General features: G+C 38.2%; 1 protein-coding gene across 1 annotated transcript; it reads right to left on the bottom strand.

The window, feature by feature from the left end:
• Window positions 1-918: 918 nt before the first annotated feature.
• On the bottom strand, window positions 919-10,108 carry LOC123879316 (regulator of G-protein signaling 7-like). The gene is made up of 11 exons (XM_045926960.1): window positions 9,489-10,108; window positions 8,759-8,921; window positions 7,825-7,911; window positions 6,046-6,206; window positions 5,558-5,616; window positions 5,328-5,470; window positions 4,440-4,634; window positions 3,451-3,550; window positions 2,456-2,600; window positions 1,725-1,838; window positions 919-1,051 (listed from the first exon to the last, which is right to left on the bottom strand). The coding sequence occupies exons 1-11, from the start codon at window positions 9,548-9,550 to the stop codon at window positions 919-921; spliced, it is 1,362 nt and encodes a 453-aa protein (XP_045782916.1). The 5' UTR covers window positions 9,551-10,108.
• Between the last annotated feature and the right edge of the window lie 10,904 nt (window positions 10,109-21,012).

Raw genomic sequence — 21,012 nt, 5'->3', positions numbered from 1 at the left:
CGTAAAATTATCATGCATATGGGCTCGTTCGCATTTCTTATGAATGCCGCAGTCTCGTCGAACTCATCGTATTATATCATCCACTGTGCGGTGCGGGCGTATGATATAGGATCCGCAATAACTAGTCATTGAGGATTTTGTCTCACTGTTGATAGTGATTAATTGTTGCTTGGATTTAGGAATACTCCATTTATTTAATGTGTTGTTGTGGACAGTAGCCTACATTGGGGATCCTGTATCAAAATTCATGGGGATTTTGTATCACGGTGAGCGTAGCGAACGAGCGTTAGCGAGAGTGATCCAAAATCCCCATGGATTTTGATACAGGATCCCCAATTCAACACTACTGCCGAGTTTCTTGCTGGTTCTTCTCGGTAGGAATGGCATTCCGAACCAGTGGTAAATTATTTGACGATTCAAAAGCACTTGTAAAAGTCTATTTGAATTAAAATCTATTCTATTCTAAACGAAAAATAGAACCCTTATAGGATCACTTAGTTGTCTGTATGTCTGTCGTGTCTGTCAAGAAAGTTTATAGGGTACTTCCCGTTGACCTAGAATCATGAAATTTGGCAGGTAGGCAGGTCTTAGCACAAGTAAAGGAATAAATCCGAAAAATTAAAATGTGTTTCAATTTTGAAAGTAAGATAACTATATCAAGTATGGTATCATATGAAAGGGCTTTACTTGTACATTCTGAAACAGATTTTTATTTATTTTTTTGCAATTTTTTTGGCGGCCATTTTGAAATTTTTATTATTTGTTGTTATAGCGGCACTAGAACTACACATTCTGTGACGATTCTCCACCTTTTATAGTTCACGAGATACATACAGCTTTTACAGTTCACGGAATACATCCTGCTGACAGACAGACGGACGGTTTAGTAATAGGGTAAAAATGATATAAAGAAGATTCTTACTTGAGATTTTCTCCGCTGAATTCCTTGCTAAGGAATTTGGCAAAATGTTCTCTTCCTGGGGGGTCGCGGAGTAATTCGCGCAAACCGAACGACCAACGACGCACGCGACGCAATGGAAGTGGTTCCTTGCTGTGGGGCAAAAGTTAGCTAGATTAATTTCGTTAAACTTGGTTAACCTACGTTAAACAAAGTTAATACGCAGTATAACCCAGTTAAACTCATATTTAACATAGATTAACCTACGTTAAACTGAGTTTAAATGATTTAATCTAAATTAATCCATCACTAATTAATTTGGTAAAATATAGGGAATATTTTACCACTCTCCTGGTCGTGGAGTAATTCACAGAAACCGAATGACTAACGATGCACTCACCGCAATGGCAGCAGCTCTTTACTAAGGGGCAAGTTAAATTAGGTTAACTTACATTAAACTGAGTTCACGTATGTTAAACTGGGGTTTTTATATGTTACACTGGGTTCTACCCGTCGTAAACTGTGTTTAACCTATGTTAAACTGGTTAACCTTAATTCACCACTATTTCTCCTGATCTTATAGCTCTGTAGTGTCGCTAATCCTATAACCACTAGACACCAACCCAATTCTTCCACTTGAATTAGAAATGCATTTTATTTTATGCATTGCTTATAGTACGATATAAATCTAAACTAAGTTAATGTTTGTTGACCTAAGTTAATCCCGATTAAATAAACTCGCAGTAAGATATGAAGCCAAGTTGACCTATATTTTAGCAGATTAACCACAGTTAACGATATTTAACCTAAGTTAACCTTAACTCACCACTGTTTCTCTTGATCCCACAGCTCAGTCGTGTCACTAAGCCAAGGATTCGGCCACTCCGGTGGCGTCAGGAATGCATCATACTCTGCATACTGCTCGCAGTATGATATAAACCTGAAAAATACATAACTTACAGTTAACACAAAGCCACTATTCGGGAAGTTGTGGGTTCGATCCCGGCCTCAACTTTTCAGAGTTATGTGACTTTAAGCAATGTTCTCAAAGGTGTGTGAAGTCTGCCAATCCGCATTGGGCCAGCGTGACAGACTATGGGTTCATTAAACAGCTCTTCTCACTCTGAGAAGATACCCGTCCTCGGTAGTGGGCCGGCAATGGATTGACCACGAAGCCTCTTAATTACTTACGCCGAAAATACTAAAATTAGTACAATATCAAACAGACTTACTGTGAGAGAGAGAGAATAAGGAGAGGAGAGGTGCAGAAAAAGAGGGAAAGAGGGAGTGAGAGAGGAGAGGAGAGAGGACGAGAGGGAGAGAGAGGGGAAGATCATACAGGAGAGAGGGAGAGAAGGGATAGAAAGTGAGGGAGCAGAAGGAGAGAGATGGAGAAGGAAAGAGCAAGAGACCCTATTTGTAAGGTCACAGCCCTCAGCAATCGGGGTGCACAGTTTATACATTCATTTTGATGAATCAAAAGCACGTTTAAAAGTTGATTTGAATAAAAACATCTATTTCTATTCGTCGATAATGCAGACAGAATAAATAACTTACATTTCGGCAACTTTACTGACTCGTACGTTCCTTCGTTCCAAGCGCGCCTTCAGCACGGACAGCTGCCTCTTTGCCGCCTCTATCTGTTGCTCTATGGTCTTCTCTTTGATGTCGATGGTCTCTGGCAACTGTTGAGAGGTCTCGCCTAACATATGCAAAAAAAAAGATTTTACCCCTGCAAGGTATTTTTAAATAACTCTATAACGTATGGCGGAAAACAGTGCATTATTTTTTACCATTGACCCTGCGGCACCTATCTATGCAAATTTCGTTAACCTCTAATATCAGTCAGATGTTTTATTTGCTAACTCTTTGAAAATACAGGATTAGAGGATATAGGTAATTGAAAAAAAAAATCGTGTTGTTTTTGTGGTATCAAAGAAACTCCATTGAGCGCCTTGTAATGCAGGACAAGGTGGAGGGTACCAGAGGGCGAAGAAGGTCGTCTTTTTTTTTTTTTTAAATCTGGCTTTACTCTGATTAGCCAATGTCAAGTTTGTGATATTTTCAAGTTATTGAATTTATACAAGTATGGACTCCGTCTGCGTCGGCGCCCGCCGACACACGCGCGGCGCCCCTTTAGAGCGCTTCCCAGTCAGTTCCACCACCAAAAAACACCAACTAACACAAAAACTAGCCACTCTTAACAAAAAAAAAAAAAACACTCCAAACAAGCACAGCACGCGCGCCAGAAAACGCCATCACAGACGAAGTCCAGAAGGTCGTCTACACGATGGATCGACCAAATTAATTCCGCTGTAGGCGGTCCCTTGCTCGTGTACCAGGCTGTCAGCCAGCAGGAGAAGTGGCGAATGCTCGTGAGGCGTACATATAACTGCCCCGAAAACGTCACTTCGTGATGACCACGACCGCTCTGCCAAGAGTGTTACGACGAAGAAGATCAGTAATCATCAGTACCATCACCTGTCTCCGTTTTTGCTAGCGTTCTGGTTACGGCCTGTATGTATATAAATAACTATGCAAAAAGTACTAACCGTTCTCTTTTATAGCATTGTCTTTGGTGCTGCCTTCTGTGTTCTTCTGGATTGCCTCTTCGCTCTCTTGCGCGTTGGTTATTGTGACTATTGGGTTATTCTGGAAATTGAAAAAAACTTTTACATGGTGCAAACTGAATTCAATGACTGTTAAATATTATGATGGCGTATGGAGCAGAAACGTGGACACTGACAGTTGGCCTCGTCCACAAACTGAAAGTCACTCAGCGCGCTATGAAGCGAGCTATGTTGGGTATCACTCTCAGGGATAAAATCCGGAACGAGGAAATTCGAAGGAGAACAAAAGCGATCGACATAGGTCAAAGGATTAGCAAGCTGAAGTGGTAATGGCCAGGTCATTTTATTTTTTATTTTTTTTATTATATAGACTAGCGCTTGGCTGCAATAAGACCTGCTAGCAAGTGATGCTGCAGCCTAAGATGGAGCGCGCTTGCCTAGAAGTTGCCTATTCACTCTTGACTTGAAGGTACCCATACTATAGGTGAAAGGGTAAACTAATGCCGGAAGGGCGTTCCATATTCTAGCGGTTCGGATTAGGAAAGAGGAAGCAAATCGTTTCGTACGTGTTCGAGGAATGGCTGTCGTAGATCTGACGGCCGATGGGGCAAACGTGTTCTGGAGTGGAGACCGCGTACTGGTAAGCGCAGTGTGGGACGACTTCCAACCCGCTGGACCGATGACCTGAAGAAGGTGGCGGGGAGCGGGTGGACGAGGAAGGCGGAGGGCCATGTGGCATGTTTGGACCGCTCTTAGAAAGGCCTATATCTAGCAGCGGACGCATACAGGCTGATGGAATGGAATAGATAAAAAAATATTACTTATAGCTTAAATCGAAAATTGGCCACACAATTGGTTCATCAGTCAACATTTTATCTCTCTCCGTTGACGTCCAGAGCTCTTTCTTACCTAACACCAATTGCATCCAATACTCAAATGGATGCTTCCAAATTAGTCGAGTGACCACTTACCTTCAAGTTGTGCTGCAGTATCAGCTCCTGACATTGCCGCAGCCTCTTCGCCTTCAAAGCATTTATTCTGGACTGCTTTTTTGGATCCACTTCTGTAGTGTTAACACATCCAGGCATTGGTCTGTGCACGTCCCAAAATGCTCTCTCTTGACTGTCTAGAACTTTCCTCTCCAATTTATCGCGTTTTTTATCCACCTAAAACATAAATAGATACAAGTCCCGGCAGGAAATATTGTACATCGAACTTTAGAAAGAGATAATGGTTTCGAAGAGCGCTGTCTCTGTCGTTGAGACCGACCAAACATCACATAGGTATAAGTGACAGAAACAACGCTCTACGAATACGAAATCTCTTTCTAACGTTCGATGTACAGTATTTCCTGCCATGCACTGTGTCAAAAAATGAATTTCTCCATAGCCTCGACTATAAATGTCTACTTTACGCACTTGCGATATAAATAGCTATTACATACCTTGCTTTGTGCCTCAGCCTGTATATGAACTCCCACTTCCTGCTGAACAACTTCTGCAGCCGAACTAGAGATTCCGCTTTGTAGCCAACTATAATTTGCTACTTTACGCACTTGTAATATAAATAGCTATTACATACCTTGCTTTGTGCTTCAGCCTGCATAAATGTGAACTCCCATTTCCGGCTGAACATCTTCTGCAGCCGGACTAGATTCCACTTCATAATCGACTTTAATTAGCTACTTTACGCACTTGTTATATAAATAGCTATTACATACCTTGCTTTGTGCTTCAGCCTGCATAAATATGAACTCTCATTTCCGGCTGAACATCTTCTGCAGCTGGACTAGATTTCACTTCATAATCGACTTTAATTAGCTACTTTACGCACTTGTTATATAAATAGCTATTACATACCTTGCTTTGTGCTTCAGCCTGCATAAATATGAACTCCCATTTACGGCTGAACATCTTTTGCAGCCGGGCTAGAGATTCTGCTTCATAGTCGGCTAGTTCAAGCCGGGCTTTGTTCTGCATAGTCCGTTTGCAGAGATACACAGCTGGAAATCAGAGAAAAATCATTAAAAAAACATATGTATCGCAACAAGTCTATCTTATTTATATTTTTTGTAGACTTACGAACTTACCATAATCTGTATTTTCTGGTTCCCATTGGTTGGATGGCCAGAAGTATGGTGTTTGAAATCTATGACAAAAATGAGTTATTAACGCTGTACCTATAGCGTGAGCGAAGCAAGCGCAAAATTTTATCATGTGACAGATAATGTAGAGTTTGTAATTTTATAACAAACTAATTTTTTTGTTTTACAGTACTTACAAAAAAGTATTTCAATATAAAAGCCACGAGCGCAGCAAGCACGTTACTTTTTTTTCAGCAGCAAGCAATACTTTAGCTAGGTTTTGTTACTGACCTGAGTTTGGCCTAGTAAGGTAAATCATTAATGTAAATGTGGAACAAAAAAGGACCTTAACATACAACCCTGACTGACCCTTATTCAACTGACTTTGAAAACCTTGCCTATAATACCTCATATAAGTAAGATCCATTAATTAATAAAGTCTTGGCATATTACCTTGATGAATTAATGAAGTTATTAATGAATGAATGAAGTACCTGTAATAAGTGTTGTCATTCTTCACAGTCAGACAGTGGTCATCTATAGGGAAGAGATAGCCATGTGCTGCTAAATGATGGCCAATATGCAGAGCTTCCCAGGTCTCTTCCAGGTTAAGGTGGCGATTCAGCCACGCCACCAGGTCTGTACCCGTGAACACCTGCAACAAGACCAAACAAACTTAAGATGCATGATACGTCTGCAATTTCAAATTTATTTTGGTTTTTCGCAATTTGTAAATCCATACTAATATTATAAATGCGAAAGTGTGTCTGTCTGTCTGTCTGCTACGCTTTCACGGCTCAACTACTCAACCGATTTTAATGAAATTTTGTACAGACTCAGGATACATTCCAAGGAAGGACATCAGGCTACTTTTTATCCCGGAAAAACAAACAGTTCCCGCTGGATTCCTAAAAACTCATCCGCTTGACCGATTTGTATGAAATTTGGTACTGAGGTAGCTTGCGTCCCTGTAATTGACATAGACAACTTTTTATCCCGGAAAATCAAAGAGTTCCCACGGGATCTTTAAAAACCTAAATCCACGCGGACGAAGTCGCGGGCATCCTCTAGTTAATACGATAAAGTAGACTTATGGTATTCTAATTCAGACAGTGGCAGTATCATCTTCACAGAATTACATAAACATCTTTAGGTAAGTACTTGAAAGTGTTCATAAACTATATAAGTATGGACTTCGTCTGTGCCGGCGCTCACGGACACACGCGCGGACACCCTTAGAGCGCTTCCCAGTCAGTTCCACCACCAAACAAGTGTAAATTAAAAATTTGTAACACCCCCGACAAGTTGCAGTAACTAGAAAAGACCTGATAACTTTCAAACGGCTGAACCGATTTTCTTGGGTTATAGCTAAGAACACTCTCGATCAAGTCACCTTTCAAACAAAAAAAAACTAAATTAAAATCGGTTCACTCGTTTAGGCGCTACGATGCCACAGACAGATACACAGATACACAGATACACAGACACACAGATACACACGTCAAACTTATAACACCCCTCTTTTTGAGTTGGGGGTTAAAAAACACCAGTGAAACACAAAAACCAGACCAAAAAAAAAACACTCCAAAAAGGCACCGCACGCGCGCCAGCAAACGCCAACACAGACGAAGTCCTGACGTACATTATACATATACTATTTTATCCTACTAATATTATAAACGCGAAAGTCTGTATGTATGTTTGTAAAAAATGGAAATATAGGCTTAACTTTTTTTTTTAAATCAATTAATCTTTTTTCTTTTTTGTCAGCCCTAGCACAGACTACGGTCTATTTGGGCTGCAAAATTCCAAACACCAGTCTGTTTTTTATTTAGTGCTTTGGTCTATGACAACTGGTGAAAAATATTTCTCTTTAAATTAAGTCTATTATTAAATTTAAAAAAAAAAATGGATAGATGGATGTATGGAATCTGGATGTTGTTACTCTTTTGACATCACACTTCACACTAATATTATAAAGGCGAAAGTTTGTATGTGTGTGTGTGTGTGTGTGTGTGTGTGTGTATGTTTGTTACTCCTTCACGCAAAAACCACTGGACGGATTTGGCTGAAATTCGGAAGAGATAGATAATATCCTGGATTAGCACATAGGCTACTTTTTATCCCGGAAAACTAAAGAGTTCTCCCGAGATTTCAATATCAATATTTATGCAAGTATGGCTAGCATCAAGGTGACTCCAGTTATTCCCTTCGAGTTTGCTTGGGCCAGACTTGACATGAAAAGAACCTGTCAAAAAGCAAGTGAAACTCACGGAAGGTATCTTAGTCATGAAGCTCTTGACAGTCCTGACTGGTACTCCGGTGTTCTCATCCTGCATCTTCTCTATTATGGCCTCCATCTAGAAGAGAAGAGAAAAACATTAGAAGAGAATAGAAGAATAGAGACAGAGAGAGGGAAAAACATTTTTAGACTGCTAGATAAACAACATACAACAGTCGTATTGCGTTTTTTGAGCAACGTTGACCGAAGTTGGTAAGTGGATCGGTGACCGAATTTTGATTCCGAATGGGCATTTTTTGATTGTTCTTTGCCTCGCAGCATGTCAAGCCGTCGGTCTCGGTTATTATCACTAACATAATTTTTACACTCATTTATTTACTATCCCATTATTACCATAACTAGCTGATGCCCGCGACTCCGCTCGCGTGGATGTAGGTTTTTTAAAATTCCCGTGGGAACTCTTTGATATTCCGGGATAAAAAGTAGCCTATGTGCTAATCCAGGGTATAATCTATCTCCATTCTAAGTTTCAGCCCAATCCGTCCAGTAGTTTTTGCGTGAAGGAGTAACAAACATATACACACACACACACACACACACATACATACAAACTTTCTCCTTTATAATATTAGTGTGATATTATAAAAACAAGTTTACAAAAATAAAATAACAGAAATAACAAAAAAACAGAAACAAAAAAAGTTAAATAACAAAAACAACAAAAAATAAAATGACAGAAACAACAGAAAACTAAAGTGATGGAAAAAAAACATATGTTATTATTATACTACTAAAATTAATTGTTAAATTTTAGATTTCAGATTAAGATTTAAGACATTAGTAAGAGTAGGGATAACTTGCTTCTTGGGGATGGAGATAGGATAGCTCCCACAGAATTTCTTAAAACCTAACTGGCTAACATATCTTTTTAAACTTTTCCTTTATAAGTAAAGATAAATAGTTACCTTTTTATACACAAGATAGTTTGGAGATTCTTCTGGTGATGGAATAGTTGACATCAAAGCTTGGACACTGGGAGGAAGACTGGCTACCATATCTTTTTTATCTTTTTCTTTGTCCTTGTCTTTATCTTTTTCTTTGTCATCTTTTACACATTTTGTGTTCTCCCTGGAATGACAAAATTCGCCATCTGCATTAGTGTGAGTGCTACATTCGTTCACAGTACAAGAGCACATGGAACAATACCTGCGCAATAGGTCAGACGCAATTACTTAACTGCCGGTAACTATACCTTCAGGTCAAAAGTAAATAGGTATCTTTCTAGGGAAATGCACTCCGTCTTAAGCTTCATCATCACTTGCCAGTAAGTGTGATTGCACCATCGCTAGACTATAAAGTAAAAAATGACAAGCTACAAATATTACTCAATAATTAAGTATATTCAGTGAATTTTGCTACAGTCATGTGCAGAGATCAGTGTGGAGTGCGAAGTTAAAATTTTTTTTCTTAAAGAATATTAGCCATGCTAATCATGACTAATACTCCCCTTTCCCCTCCAATTAAGCGTAAAGCTTGTGCCAGGAGTGGGTACGACAACAGTACGAGTGGGGTTTGAGCCGCCGACCTTTCGGAATTTAGTCCGCTCCTCAACCGTTGAGCTATCGAGGCTCATAGTTAGCTAAAAAAATTAATTCAATATTACTTATATTTAGAAGAAAACAAATATTTGTTTACCTTGATGGGCCTTGCTGACACGCTTTCTGCGCAGCCTTCTCAGATGAATTCATCGTAACCATTTTAATTTAAAAATTCACTCCAAAAACACACAAAATATCCAAAAATTATCTAAGCACCATAGTTGATAGTGACAATTTTATAACGAATTTAAGGTTTTAACTGTACGATAGCATGGTGTTACTGTCTATTTTAATGGTACTGATTATTTATAGGACCTTAACACTTACTTTAATAGAAAATGAAAATTATTTACACATTTTCACACTGATTTTTCCAGTCAGTTTTTTTACACTTTGTAAATCACTGGTGCACTCAAATCGCCTGTAAATGTTACTTGAGAACAAACAATAGGATACTCAATTATAAAAGCAATTGATAAACACTACACTTCGATAATATGAGAAAAACAAATGAAAAAAAATTAGGGCGATAGATTTTGGACTAGTTACTAAAGAAAATGCATTTTATCTTTGGTTTGTAGTTACACAGGGCACCTTAAGGCGTTAAATTAGTTAAAATTTGTTATTCACTACATTGTATTCTAACATTTTAGTCATAAAATTGTAATAAAACCCAAAAAATTATACACAGTACATACACGGAGGAAATGTATCGAAATGTCAAAGTAGTACGACAGCCATTAATATTTTTCGTTATGTTGCTCTATTGGAAAGGGACGGCAATAATAATTTCTAGGTAATAGAAAAAGATGGAAACTGTAAGCAGATTTAACTCGACTAAATGATATGGCAGCGAAATTGTTAGTGCGCCAATTTCTTAAGTGCTCCTCTTAATTTTGCCGATGTGCACTTGAAGTTCGATAGCGCATGTGTTTACGACTTTATTGAGCGCTTTCTGCTATTTTTAGATCGAGGAAAACTAATTGAAACAATTTTTTTTAATTTGTCACAATATATTTTTTTTAATCATTGTTTAAAAAAAAAAAAAAAAAAACACGTTTATGTTTAAAAAAAACTATTAATTTGAGTGTGGAGTGTAGTTCCAGTGTATGAAAAAAGATGGCAGCACTACATACAAATTAATCACGCTTCCAGTTCAATAAATTATCATAAAATTAATATAAAACATTCACTTTTACCCTTGACATTCTCAAACTAAAGCTATTAGTCCAAATATAGTTTTATTTACGTTGATTCTATTTCTTTACACGGTCTATTTACATTACGTACACAATATAGACCTATTGGATTGGGTAAGTACGGTCTACGCTAACTGTACAAATTTTTGAATTTATTCACTTATGTTAGTAGGATATTCATCATTCATATCACGTTTTGGCTTCTTCCGGGTCTAACGGACAAGTACAGCGAATTAATTACGTAATTAGTGTTACCTAAGTACTTACTTAGGTACCTAGCGTCCATAGGTCAAAAATCTGTAATCCAAAAGTGCGTACCTACCTGGGATTAATCTCATCTTAGATAGGTCATAAGTCATAACTCATAGCCTTTTGCATTGGCGTGCAGTTCATACAGGCATAAAGGCACTGCTACTAAGCAGCTCCGTTCATGTGTGCAAAGCAAGTGATTAAAACGCACATAGCAGCACATCGATGACATTAACGCTCCGAAAAGTTAGAGGTGCGTGCCCGGGATCGAACCCCCGACCTCCCTAATGGAGGCATTATTACTACTTACTTTATTTGTACCTCCTTGGCGCAGTGGTAAGCGCTGTGGTCTTAACTGCAATATCACGTGATGGTAAGTGATGATGCAGTCTAAGATGGAAGCGGGCTAGTCTGGAAGGGTTACGGCAGTTTTTATTAAACCTTTAGATTTACCTTTGGTTTCTATAAGACTTCGTTTAGCGACATGGCTTTGCCGGTGGGGTGGTAACTAGCTACAGCCGAAGCCTACCACCTGACGAATTATTATTTCTACGAGATATTAAACTGGGTAGATAAGTATACAAAATTAATTACTTTGTAATATTATCACTGATCACGATTTAAATAAAAGTAGCCATAAACCCATAGTAAAAGGTGTATTAGTTTTATGACTGAAACATGTTGTGAGGACAGCTACCGAAATGAAAAATTAGGAAAAAAACAAAGGTTAAAAACTGATTTATTCCTAAACTGCATTACTGATTAAGAAAAGAAATACACACTCTGAGAAAGAACTCAATAGGTACGGTTCACGAGATAGGTACAGCTCGCTGACAGACAGACGGATGAACGTAGGTACAGTGGAGTGTTAGTAAGGGTCCCGTTAGGAGTTAGGACCCATTCGGATACAGAACGCTAAAAATCGATAAAATAATAGACCAAAATTACCATATTGTTTTGATTTTTAAACAAAGAAAAGTGAATGCAACGAAAATATCGATTCCGTGTTTATGATCTAAGGTCATTTACTTTCAAACCGCGCTCCCGAGGCCGGCCGGACCTTTTCCTTGTCAATGCACTTGCCATAGAGTATGGCTGCAGTGAACGCAGATGGGACAGTTTGCGGGTACCTCTGGTAAAGTTGAAAGAATATCAAATACGTGTATATGATCTATTAGCTAATGCCCATAACTTCATTCACTTGGATATAGGTTTTTTTTAAATCCTGTAGGAGCTCTTATAATTTTCCGGGATAAAAAGTAACCTATGTGCTAATCCATGGTATAATCTATCTCCATTCTAAATTTCAGCCATGTCTGTCCGGTAGTTATTGCGTGAAAGAGTAACAAACATACTCACATACATACAAACTTTTAAACCGCGCTCTCGAGGCCAGCCGAGCCTTTTCTTTGTCAATGCACTTGCCATAGAGTTATGGCTGCGGTGAACGCAGGTGGGATAGCTTGCGGGTAGTTATGGGTGAAAATATCGATTCCGTGTTTATGATCTAAGGTCATTTACTTTCAAACCACGCTCTCGAAGCCGGCCAGATCTTTTCCTTGTCAATGCACTTGCCATAGAGTTATGGCTGCAGTGAACGCAGATAGGACAGCTTGCGGGTACCTCTGGTTAGAGTGAAAATATCGATTCCGTGTTTATGATCTAAGGTCATTTACTTTCAAACCACGCTCCCGAGGCCGGCCGGACCTTTTCCTTATCAATGCACTTGCCATAGAATACGGCTGTGGTAATGTAGATGGGACAGTTTTATTTAGTGACTAACTTATGTCTGCAAAACCATATTTTACTCCCTTAGGGGTTGAATCTTCCAAAATCCTTTCATAGCGGATGTCTACGTCATAATAGCTAACTGCGTACCGAATTTCAGCCCGATCCGTCTAGTAGTTTGAGCTGTGTGTTGATAGATCAGCCAATGAGTCAATCAATCACCTTTTCCTTTTTAATTAACCCCCGACCCAAAAAGAGGGGTGTTATAAGTTTGACGTGTGTATCTGTGTGTCTGTGTATCTGTGTATCTGTGTATCTGTCTGTGGCATCGTAGCGCCTAAACGAATGAACCGATTTTAATTTACTTTTTTTTGTTTGAAAGGTGGTTTGATCGAGAGTGTTCTTAGCTATAATCCAAGAAAATCGGTTCAGCCGTTTAAAAGTTATCAGCTCTTTTCTAGTTTTCTTGTAGAAAAGAAGGTTAGATAACCGTTAGGTTCATAATATTCAAGTGTCAATTGACAAATGTCAAGCTGTCAAGATGGACGTTGCCTAGATATACATAATTATTTATTTGAAAATGATTTGTCGGGGGTGTTGAAAATTTTTAATTTACACTTGTATATTCATATATTTAGAAGATTAACACGAGTTATGTAGCAAAAATAAATATGATGTAACTGATATTTGAATATGTAGATGCCAAATTCTCTTGAGGGTGTACGCGCGGCCACCTTTGAGACACGAAGCGTCTTTGACCTTGGTCCCCAGCGTCTATTTATTTTTCGAATAGCCGTGATGCGTGACGAGGCTAGTTAATTGGGTAGTAGGTGCAGTGCTTGCAGGAAATATTACGTATATCGAACTTTAGAAAGAGATTTTGGCTTCGTAGAGCGTTGTCTCTGTCACTCATATCTATCTGTAATCTGACGTTTCATCGGTCTCTATGATAGAGACAACGCTCTACGAAACCGTTATCTCTTTCTAAAGTTCGATGTACAATATTTCCTGCCGGGCACTGTAGGCACTTATTACAAAGCACAAATTTTTATGGATCTTCTGTTGAATAATTTACTCTTTGCGACATTTGTATGCAGGAATGTTATTTATCTAAACATAACTCTATGTAATAGACCGATCAATCCCTTCTGTAACTTTCAACTTTATTATACAAAATTCACAAAAGAACTTGCAAGAAACCGTCGAGTCGAGGCTTTGACGTCACTTTCAGGCGACATTATATGTTCCTACTTCCTACATTTGACGCTAGGTAGCCTATGAATCGCGTATTTTTTAACCCCCGACCCAAAAAGAGGGGTGTTATAAGTTTGACGTGTGTATCTGTGTATCTGTGTATCTGTGCATCTGTGTATCTGTGTATCTGTGTATCTGTGTGTGGCATCGTAGCGCCTAAACGAATGAACCGATTTTAATTTAGTTTTTTTTGTTTGAAAGGTGGCTTGATCGAGAGTGTTCTTAGCTATAATCTAAAAAAATTGGTTCAGCCGTTTAAGAGTTATCAGCTCTTTTCTAGTTTTCTTGTAGAAAAGAAGGTTAGATAACCGTTAGGTTCATAATATTATGTCAATAGACAAATGTCAAGCTGTCAAGATGGACGTTGCCTAAATACATAATTATTTATTTGAAAATGATGTTTTGGAAAACTCAAATACTTTGGATCGTCGGGGGTGTTATAAATTTTTAATTTACACTTGTCTTTAATTCACGTCACTCATAGCCTCATTTTATCGTGCATGCCAAGTCCATATCCAGGAGACACAAAATTGCGTACCTGTATTTTTGTTCATGTATCATCTTGTTTTGTTTTTTTACAATTGTAGTCAATTTTGTGGACTGAATAAAAAAAAATTGTACCTATTTGACCTGCAGCTCGCTCCAGCAATGCGCGGGACCTCAATTTCTTTTATACATGGCATAATATTGTATATCAAATCTTTGAAAAGAGCAACCGCCGAGTTTCTTGCTGGTCCTTCTCGGTAGGAAAGGCATTCCGAACCAGTGGTAGATGCTTTTGACGATTCAAAAGAACTTGTAAAAGTCTAATTGAATAAAAACATTTTGAATTTGAATTTGAAACGTACACACATACACACTTTTTGAGTTTTTGTACTTTTCAAAACTCAAAATATTTTAGCAGTATTGAAGTGTAAATAAGTAAGTATAAATAATCTAATCAACATTTTTTTTCACCTTACCACTTAGTTCAGTTTGAATGAGTTTGAGTTATAGGTACGTTGATATATTGTCAGTCAGTTTCTTTGTCACACATCCACCAATAGATTCAAATAGAATTGATAGCTAGATAACCAACGCTTGTTAGAAACAAGGATAGAGATTGTATATAATATTAGCTGATGCCCACGACTTCGTTCCCGTGGAAATAGGTTTTTAAAAATCCCGTGGGAACTCATTGATTTTCTGGGATAAAAGTAGCCCGTAAAATGTGTTAATCCAGGGTATAATCTATCTCCATTCTAAATTTCAGCCAAATTCGACCAGTAGTTTTTGCGTGAAGGGGTAACAAACATGCATACATACAAGTTTTTGCGTTTATAAATATTATACTTAGTGGGATTCCACTTGTTATGTTATCGATTTATAAATCGATATCAACTTGACTTTAACATTGATTAAATGATATCTATATCGTTGACGAGTGCTCTTAAAAGATTGCCTGATTATAGATACTTAGGTAGGTACCTTAATAATGTTTTATAGCACTCGAAGAAAATTGGTTCAAACAAAGATACCTAGAAATGAGAAAATATAGGCAATATTATATTATTATACTAGCTGATGCCCGCGACTTCGTCCGCGTGGAATTAGGTTTTCAAAAATCCCGTGGGAACTCTTTGATTTTCCGGGATAAAAAGTAGCCTATGTGCTAATCCAGGATATTATCTATCTCCATTCCAAATCAGCCAAATCCGTCCAACCAGTGGTTTTTGTGTGAAGGAGTAACAAACATACACACACGCACACATACACACAAAATTTCGCCTTTGTTAACCCCCGACCCAATAAGAGGGGTGTTATAAGTTTGACGTTGTCTGTGGCATCGTAGCTCCTAAACTAATGAACCGATTTTAATTTAGTTTTTTTGTTTGTAAGGTGTCTTGATCGAGAGTGTTCTTAGCTATAATCCAAGAAAATCGGTTCAGCCGTTTAAAAATTATCAGCTCTTTTCTAGTTACTGTAACCTTCACTTGTCAGGGGTGTTATAAATTTTTAATTTACACTTGTAATATTAAGTGTGATAAGTCCCTAAAAGAGACCTTTGTCCAGCGGTGGAGGTCTGTCAGTTTATCTTGATGGTGATGACACTTAAATATCTTTGCTATTATTAGGCATTGTAAGGTCTACATCTCCTGAGGATGCTCCGGTGTCGAGGAGAAACGCGCGTCGAGTGGTGTTGGGATTTGTGTGGTGCTGCGTGGTGGTGGTGCGTGGCTTGCTTGGTGGCTGGCTTTTCCTGCATGTTTGTCAGATGGATGGCGGGCGGTGCATGTTGCACCATACAGATTTCGTTGGTTGTAGGATTATAGCAAACTAGAGGATGCCCGCGGCTTCGCCCGCGTGGATTTCGGTATTTTTTTAAATCCCGTAGGAACTCTTTGATTTTTCGGGATAAAAAGTAGCCTATGTCCTTCCCCGGGATGTATCCCACGTCTGTTCCAAATTCCATTAAAATCGGTTCAGTGGTTGGGCCGTGAAAACGTAGCAGACAGGCAGACAGATAGACAGACATACAGACACACTTTCGAATTTATAATATTAGTAAGGAAAGGATTAAGCTTTTGGTTCCTTGTATAAGTGTTGATAGTCATTCCGAAAAGTTAAAGGTGCGTGCCCGGAATCGAACCCCTGCCCCTGGAATAGGAGCCCTACTCATAACCACTTAGCTATCACTAAAGTAGGTACCTGAAATTGCGCTTTCGCAATAACAACAAGTGTTATTATGGTACTTATTAGTTAAGGTGATAAGATAGTGTTGCGAAATCAATTCGATTGTATTTATCGCTAATAACTATAGGTATCTATATACAGACCAAAGACCTTTTTAACCCCCGATCCAAAAAGAGGGGTGTTATAAGTTTGATGTGTGTATCTGTGTTGTCTGTGGCATCGTAGCTCTTAAACTAATGAACCGATTTTAATTTAGTTTTTTGTTTGAAAGGTGGCTTGATCGAGAGTGTTCTTAGCTATAATCCAAGAAAATCGGTTCCGCCGTTTGAAAGTTATCAGCTCTTTTCTAGTTACTGTAACCTTCACTTGTCGGAGGTGATATTTTAAATTTACACTTGTTGTAGTTTTTATTATCACAGTACTATAGATGATGCCCGCGACTCCGTCCGCGTAGATTTAGGTTTTTTTAAAACCGTGGGAACTCTATGCTTTTTCGGAATAAAAAGTTGCCTTCCCCGGGATGTATCCCAAATCTGTACCAAATTTCATTAAAATCGGTTAAAATCGGTTCAGTGGTTGGGCCGTGAAAACGTAGCAGACAGACAGACAGATAGACACACTTTCGCATTTATAACATTATTATGGAAGTATGGATAATAGTATAATATGGATAAAGTATCTAAAAACCTATTCAAAGGCACCTAGGCAAAGTAGGTACTTTGTCGATGCACTAGACGGGTCCAAAGGTTTAGGTTTGTAACTCATTTCGTTTACGAGCTAGAGACCTGTAACACGCGGACCGGACAGTCAGACAGACAGACAACAAAGTGATCCTAAAAGAGTTCTGTTTTTTCTTTTGAGGTACGGACCCCTAAAAATTTTGATTCTAAAATAAAAATAAAGATAACAAGATAAAGTTGAAAATTAAAACCCGACTGCGATCGTCTTAAGAGGGCTCTCTCCGTCACTCGTTTCATACAATCGTAGTTCCAATTTCATTTGAATATTAAGCAACCAAAGTCCATGTTTTGCAGACATATTCTAGAATTTTCTCCTCCTTCATTTGACACCCCACTCGATACAATAGCAAAAAAAAATTTTGGAACCCCCTACTTTTTTCATGTAACATTCTTTAGGTCAATTTTTTTCGTATAAAATGTAGCCTATGTCACCCGGACCTTTACGACGAATCGATTGACACCTCCTTCATCAAAATCGGCCCAGTAGTTTAGGCGCTACGGTGGAACACATAGAATCTGGATACAAACATACACACCCACATACATAGACTGCTAAATCATAACCCTTCCTTTTGGCTTTGCCGTAGTCGGGTAAAAACAAATACAGTAGCGTATTTTTGTTCGGAATACCCGTTCCATATGTTTTCTAGGTAGTTAAACTGTCCTTTCTCAAAAAATGTCCTTGACTGATCGACACGAAATCGTGCGCTCTACATCCTGATATACCGGTTACGAAATAAATTATCTTTTCGATAAAACAACAACGTGATAATAATATAAAATTTATTATTATGTTCTAGAAGTCTTGAAACCTTCTCCTAACGGTCTAGCGTTCACTTTTATATCTGTCGCAGGTATATTGTCAAAGCCGTGATATTACAATCGCACTAGTGATATTATAATTTAACGGTAGATTGTCAATCGACTTAATTTCTTGCAATTTATCGGCCTGGTTTTAGTGACATTATAAAAAATCTAGGTTTATTATGAGTGAAGTTGGCAGTGGGAGACGTCAAGTGTTCTGATTGGTCAATAATTCCTTTTCAATCATCGTTTTCAACATCGGAAACGGACCAATCAGAGGCGGCCTCATAATCTAACGACCAGTGAAATTGTCAAAATATTATTGCCTTACAATATCAATGTAGTGACCCCGTGACATTATAATGACACTAAAATCAGAACGTTAAATTGCAAGAAATGAAGTCGATTGACAATCTACCGTTTAATTATAATATCACTAGTGAGATTGTTATATCACGGCTTTGACAATGTACCTGCGACATATATTTAGAAAAAGGTTCCGCATCTCCAGAAAAAAAGGACCACTTCGTTGTCCGTCAAGGCCCGTCAAGGGAATCAAAACGTATCACAAAAAAAGTGTTATTTCTTGTGCGCTAGTACGGAACCCTTCGTGCTTCCGACTCGCACTTGACCGGTTATTTCATGCGCATTGGTTTGCCGTCAACATTTCGTATTATGGACTGCAGTACTGTATATTTTTATTTTGTATTATAGTAATAAATTAATTAATATTCTTCATAGTTAGGTATCGCAAGTTTAGCTTCGTGTTTAAATGCCGCGTTTTGCGATAAAATGTCAAAAGATCGTCATTTGACCTTGACATTTAAACGCAGACGTTCCGCAATGTTGACATTTCAAAAGAGCGGGAAAGTTACTTTGGACCATAAACAATTTTGATCTTTTTAAGTTTTTTAGAGTTTACGTTTTTTTCTATTGTATTTTTTTTGTTACTTAATCGAAAAACAATTAACTAAAAATATTTTTTCAATCAGAATTTTACTTTTGCATTTTATGCAATAAGTAGTTAGTAGTTACCTATACAATCTAGGATCTTTGTGAGTAGTGAAATTAAAGTTAGGTAGGTAGGTATTTATCCATACTAATATTATAAATGCGAAAGCGTGTCTGTCTGCTACCTTTTCACGGCCCAACAGTTTAACCGATTCTGACGAAATTTGATACAGGGATAGCTTATATCCCGGGGACGGACATAGGCTACTTTTTATCCCGGAAAATCAAAGAGTTCCCACGGGATTTCCAAAAACCCATCCACTTAACCGATTTGTATTAAAGGTACCGAGGTAGCTTGCGTCCCTGTAATTGACATAGGTAACTTTTATCCCGGAAAATCAAACAGTTCCCACGGGATCTTTAAAAACCTAAATCCACGCGGATGAAGTCGCGGGCATCCTCTAGTTTTTAATAGATTCGTGGGCATGAAATACATGCATCTATTGTACAATTGTAATGTCAAAATATAGGCAGGTAGGTACCTACGCCTATTATTAGGAAAGTGAAAGGATCATACCTAAAGGTCAAATTACTGTACAAAATATTAAGTTACTTAGGTCAAAGATTTAATAAAACTAAGAATAGACAAAGCTCGAACAATTGTATTTTTTAACCCCCGACCCAAAAAGGGGTGTTATAAGTTTGACGTGTGTATCTGTGTATGTGTCTGTGGCATCGTAGCTCCTAAACTAATGAACCGATCTTAATTTTGTTTTTTTTTTGTTTCAAAGGTGGCTTGTTCGAGAGTGTTCTTAGCTATCATCCAAGAAAATCGGTTCAGCCGTTTGAAAGTTATCAGCTCTTTTCTAGTTACTGTAACCTTCACTTGTTGGGGGAGTTATAAATTTTTCATTTACCTACACTTGTAAAAAATTGAAAACAAAATCTACATAATATATCTAGGTTGTGTATCTACCTAAATCTGAGAATGTTAATGATCTTAACAGGGCTCTCTCCGTCACTCGCTTCATACAATCGTAGTTCCAATTTCATTTGAATATTAAGCAACCAAAGTCCATGAAATTTTGCAGACATATTCTAGAAACTAATATCTATGTCTGTGGTTTTCCAGATTTCAAAATCTCATGGACTTTGGTTGCTTAGTATTCAAATGAAATTGGAACTACGTTTGTATGAAGCGAGTGACGGAGAGACCCCTCTTAATGATTTAAACTGCAAAAATTTCCTAAATTGACTCTGAACTGATGAACTGATTGAAAATTCGTGTGTCGCACGAACGAATAAATAAGAAAACCCACAAGATATTCTGAAATATCTAGGTATAAAATATTTGAGTTATAAAAACCTGAAAACATTTAAGATCTACTTACCAATAATATTTTAGTGGCTATATCTGTTCAATTATTTTTATAATTAAGTAATTATTATGAAATCAACTGTTTAACAAATTAATGAGGCGCTAAATTAGCATAATTATTTCAAAACTGATTATTGAGGAAATCTGCATTACTAGAGGATGCCCGCGGCTTCGCCCGCGTGGATTTCGGTTTCTTAAAATCCCGTAGGAACTCTTTGATTTTCCGGGATGAAAAGTAGCCTATGTCCTTCCCCGGGATATATCCCATGTCTGTACCCATTAAACTCGGTTCAGCGGTTGGGCCGTGAAAACGTAGCAGACAGACAGACAGACACTTTCGCATTTATAATATTAAATATGGATATGGATAGAGAGAATTTCTGGTCACAGTTTACAGCCCGTAGGATTTTGGTCTCGGCATCGTCAACTGGAGACGTCCAGAGCTGGATATTCTCTTGTAAGGACTTCCATGGTTATTGTGTTCTGATTCATCATCATCATCATCATCAGACGTCCACTGCTGAACATAGGTCTTCCCTAAAGAGCGCCACCACACCCTACCATCACCTATATCAGCCAGCCACTTCCAGCCATCCGCTTTTTATCGTCGGTCCATCGTGCTGGAGGGCGTCCCACACTACGTCA

The sequence above is a fragment of the Maniola jurtina genome, chromosome 28, assembly GCF_905333055.1.
Source record: "Maniola jurtina chromosome 28, ilManJurt1.1, whole genome shotgun sequence".
Taxonomy (NCBI): domain Eukaryota; kingdom Metazoa; phylum Arthropoda; class Insecta; order Lepidoptera; family Nymphalidae; genus Maniola; species Maniola jurtina.
This window is presented reverse-complemented; position numbering and strand designations above follow the sequence as displayed.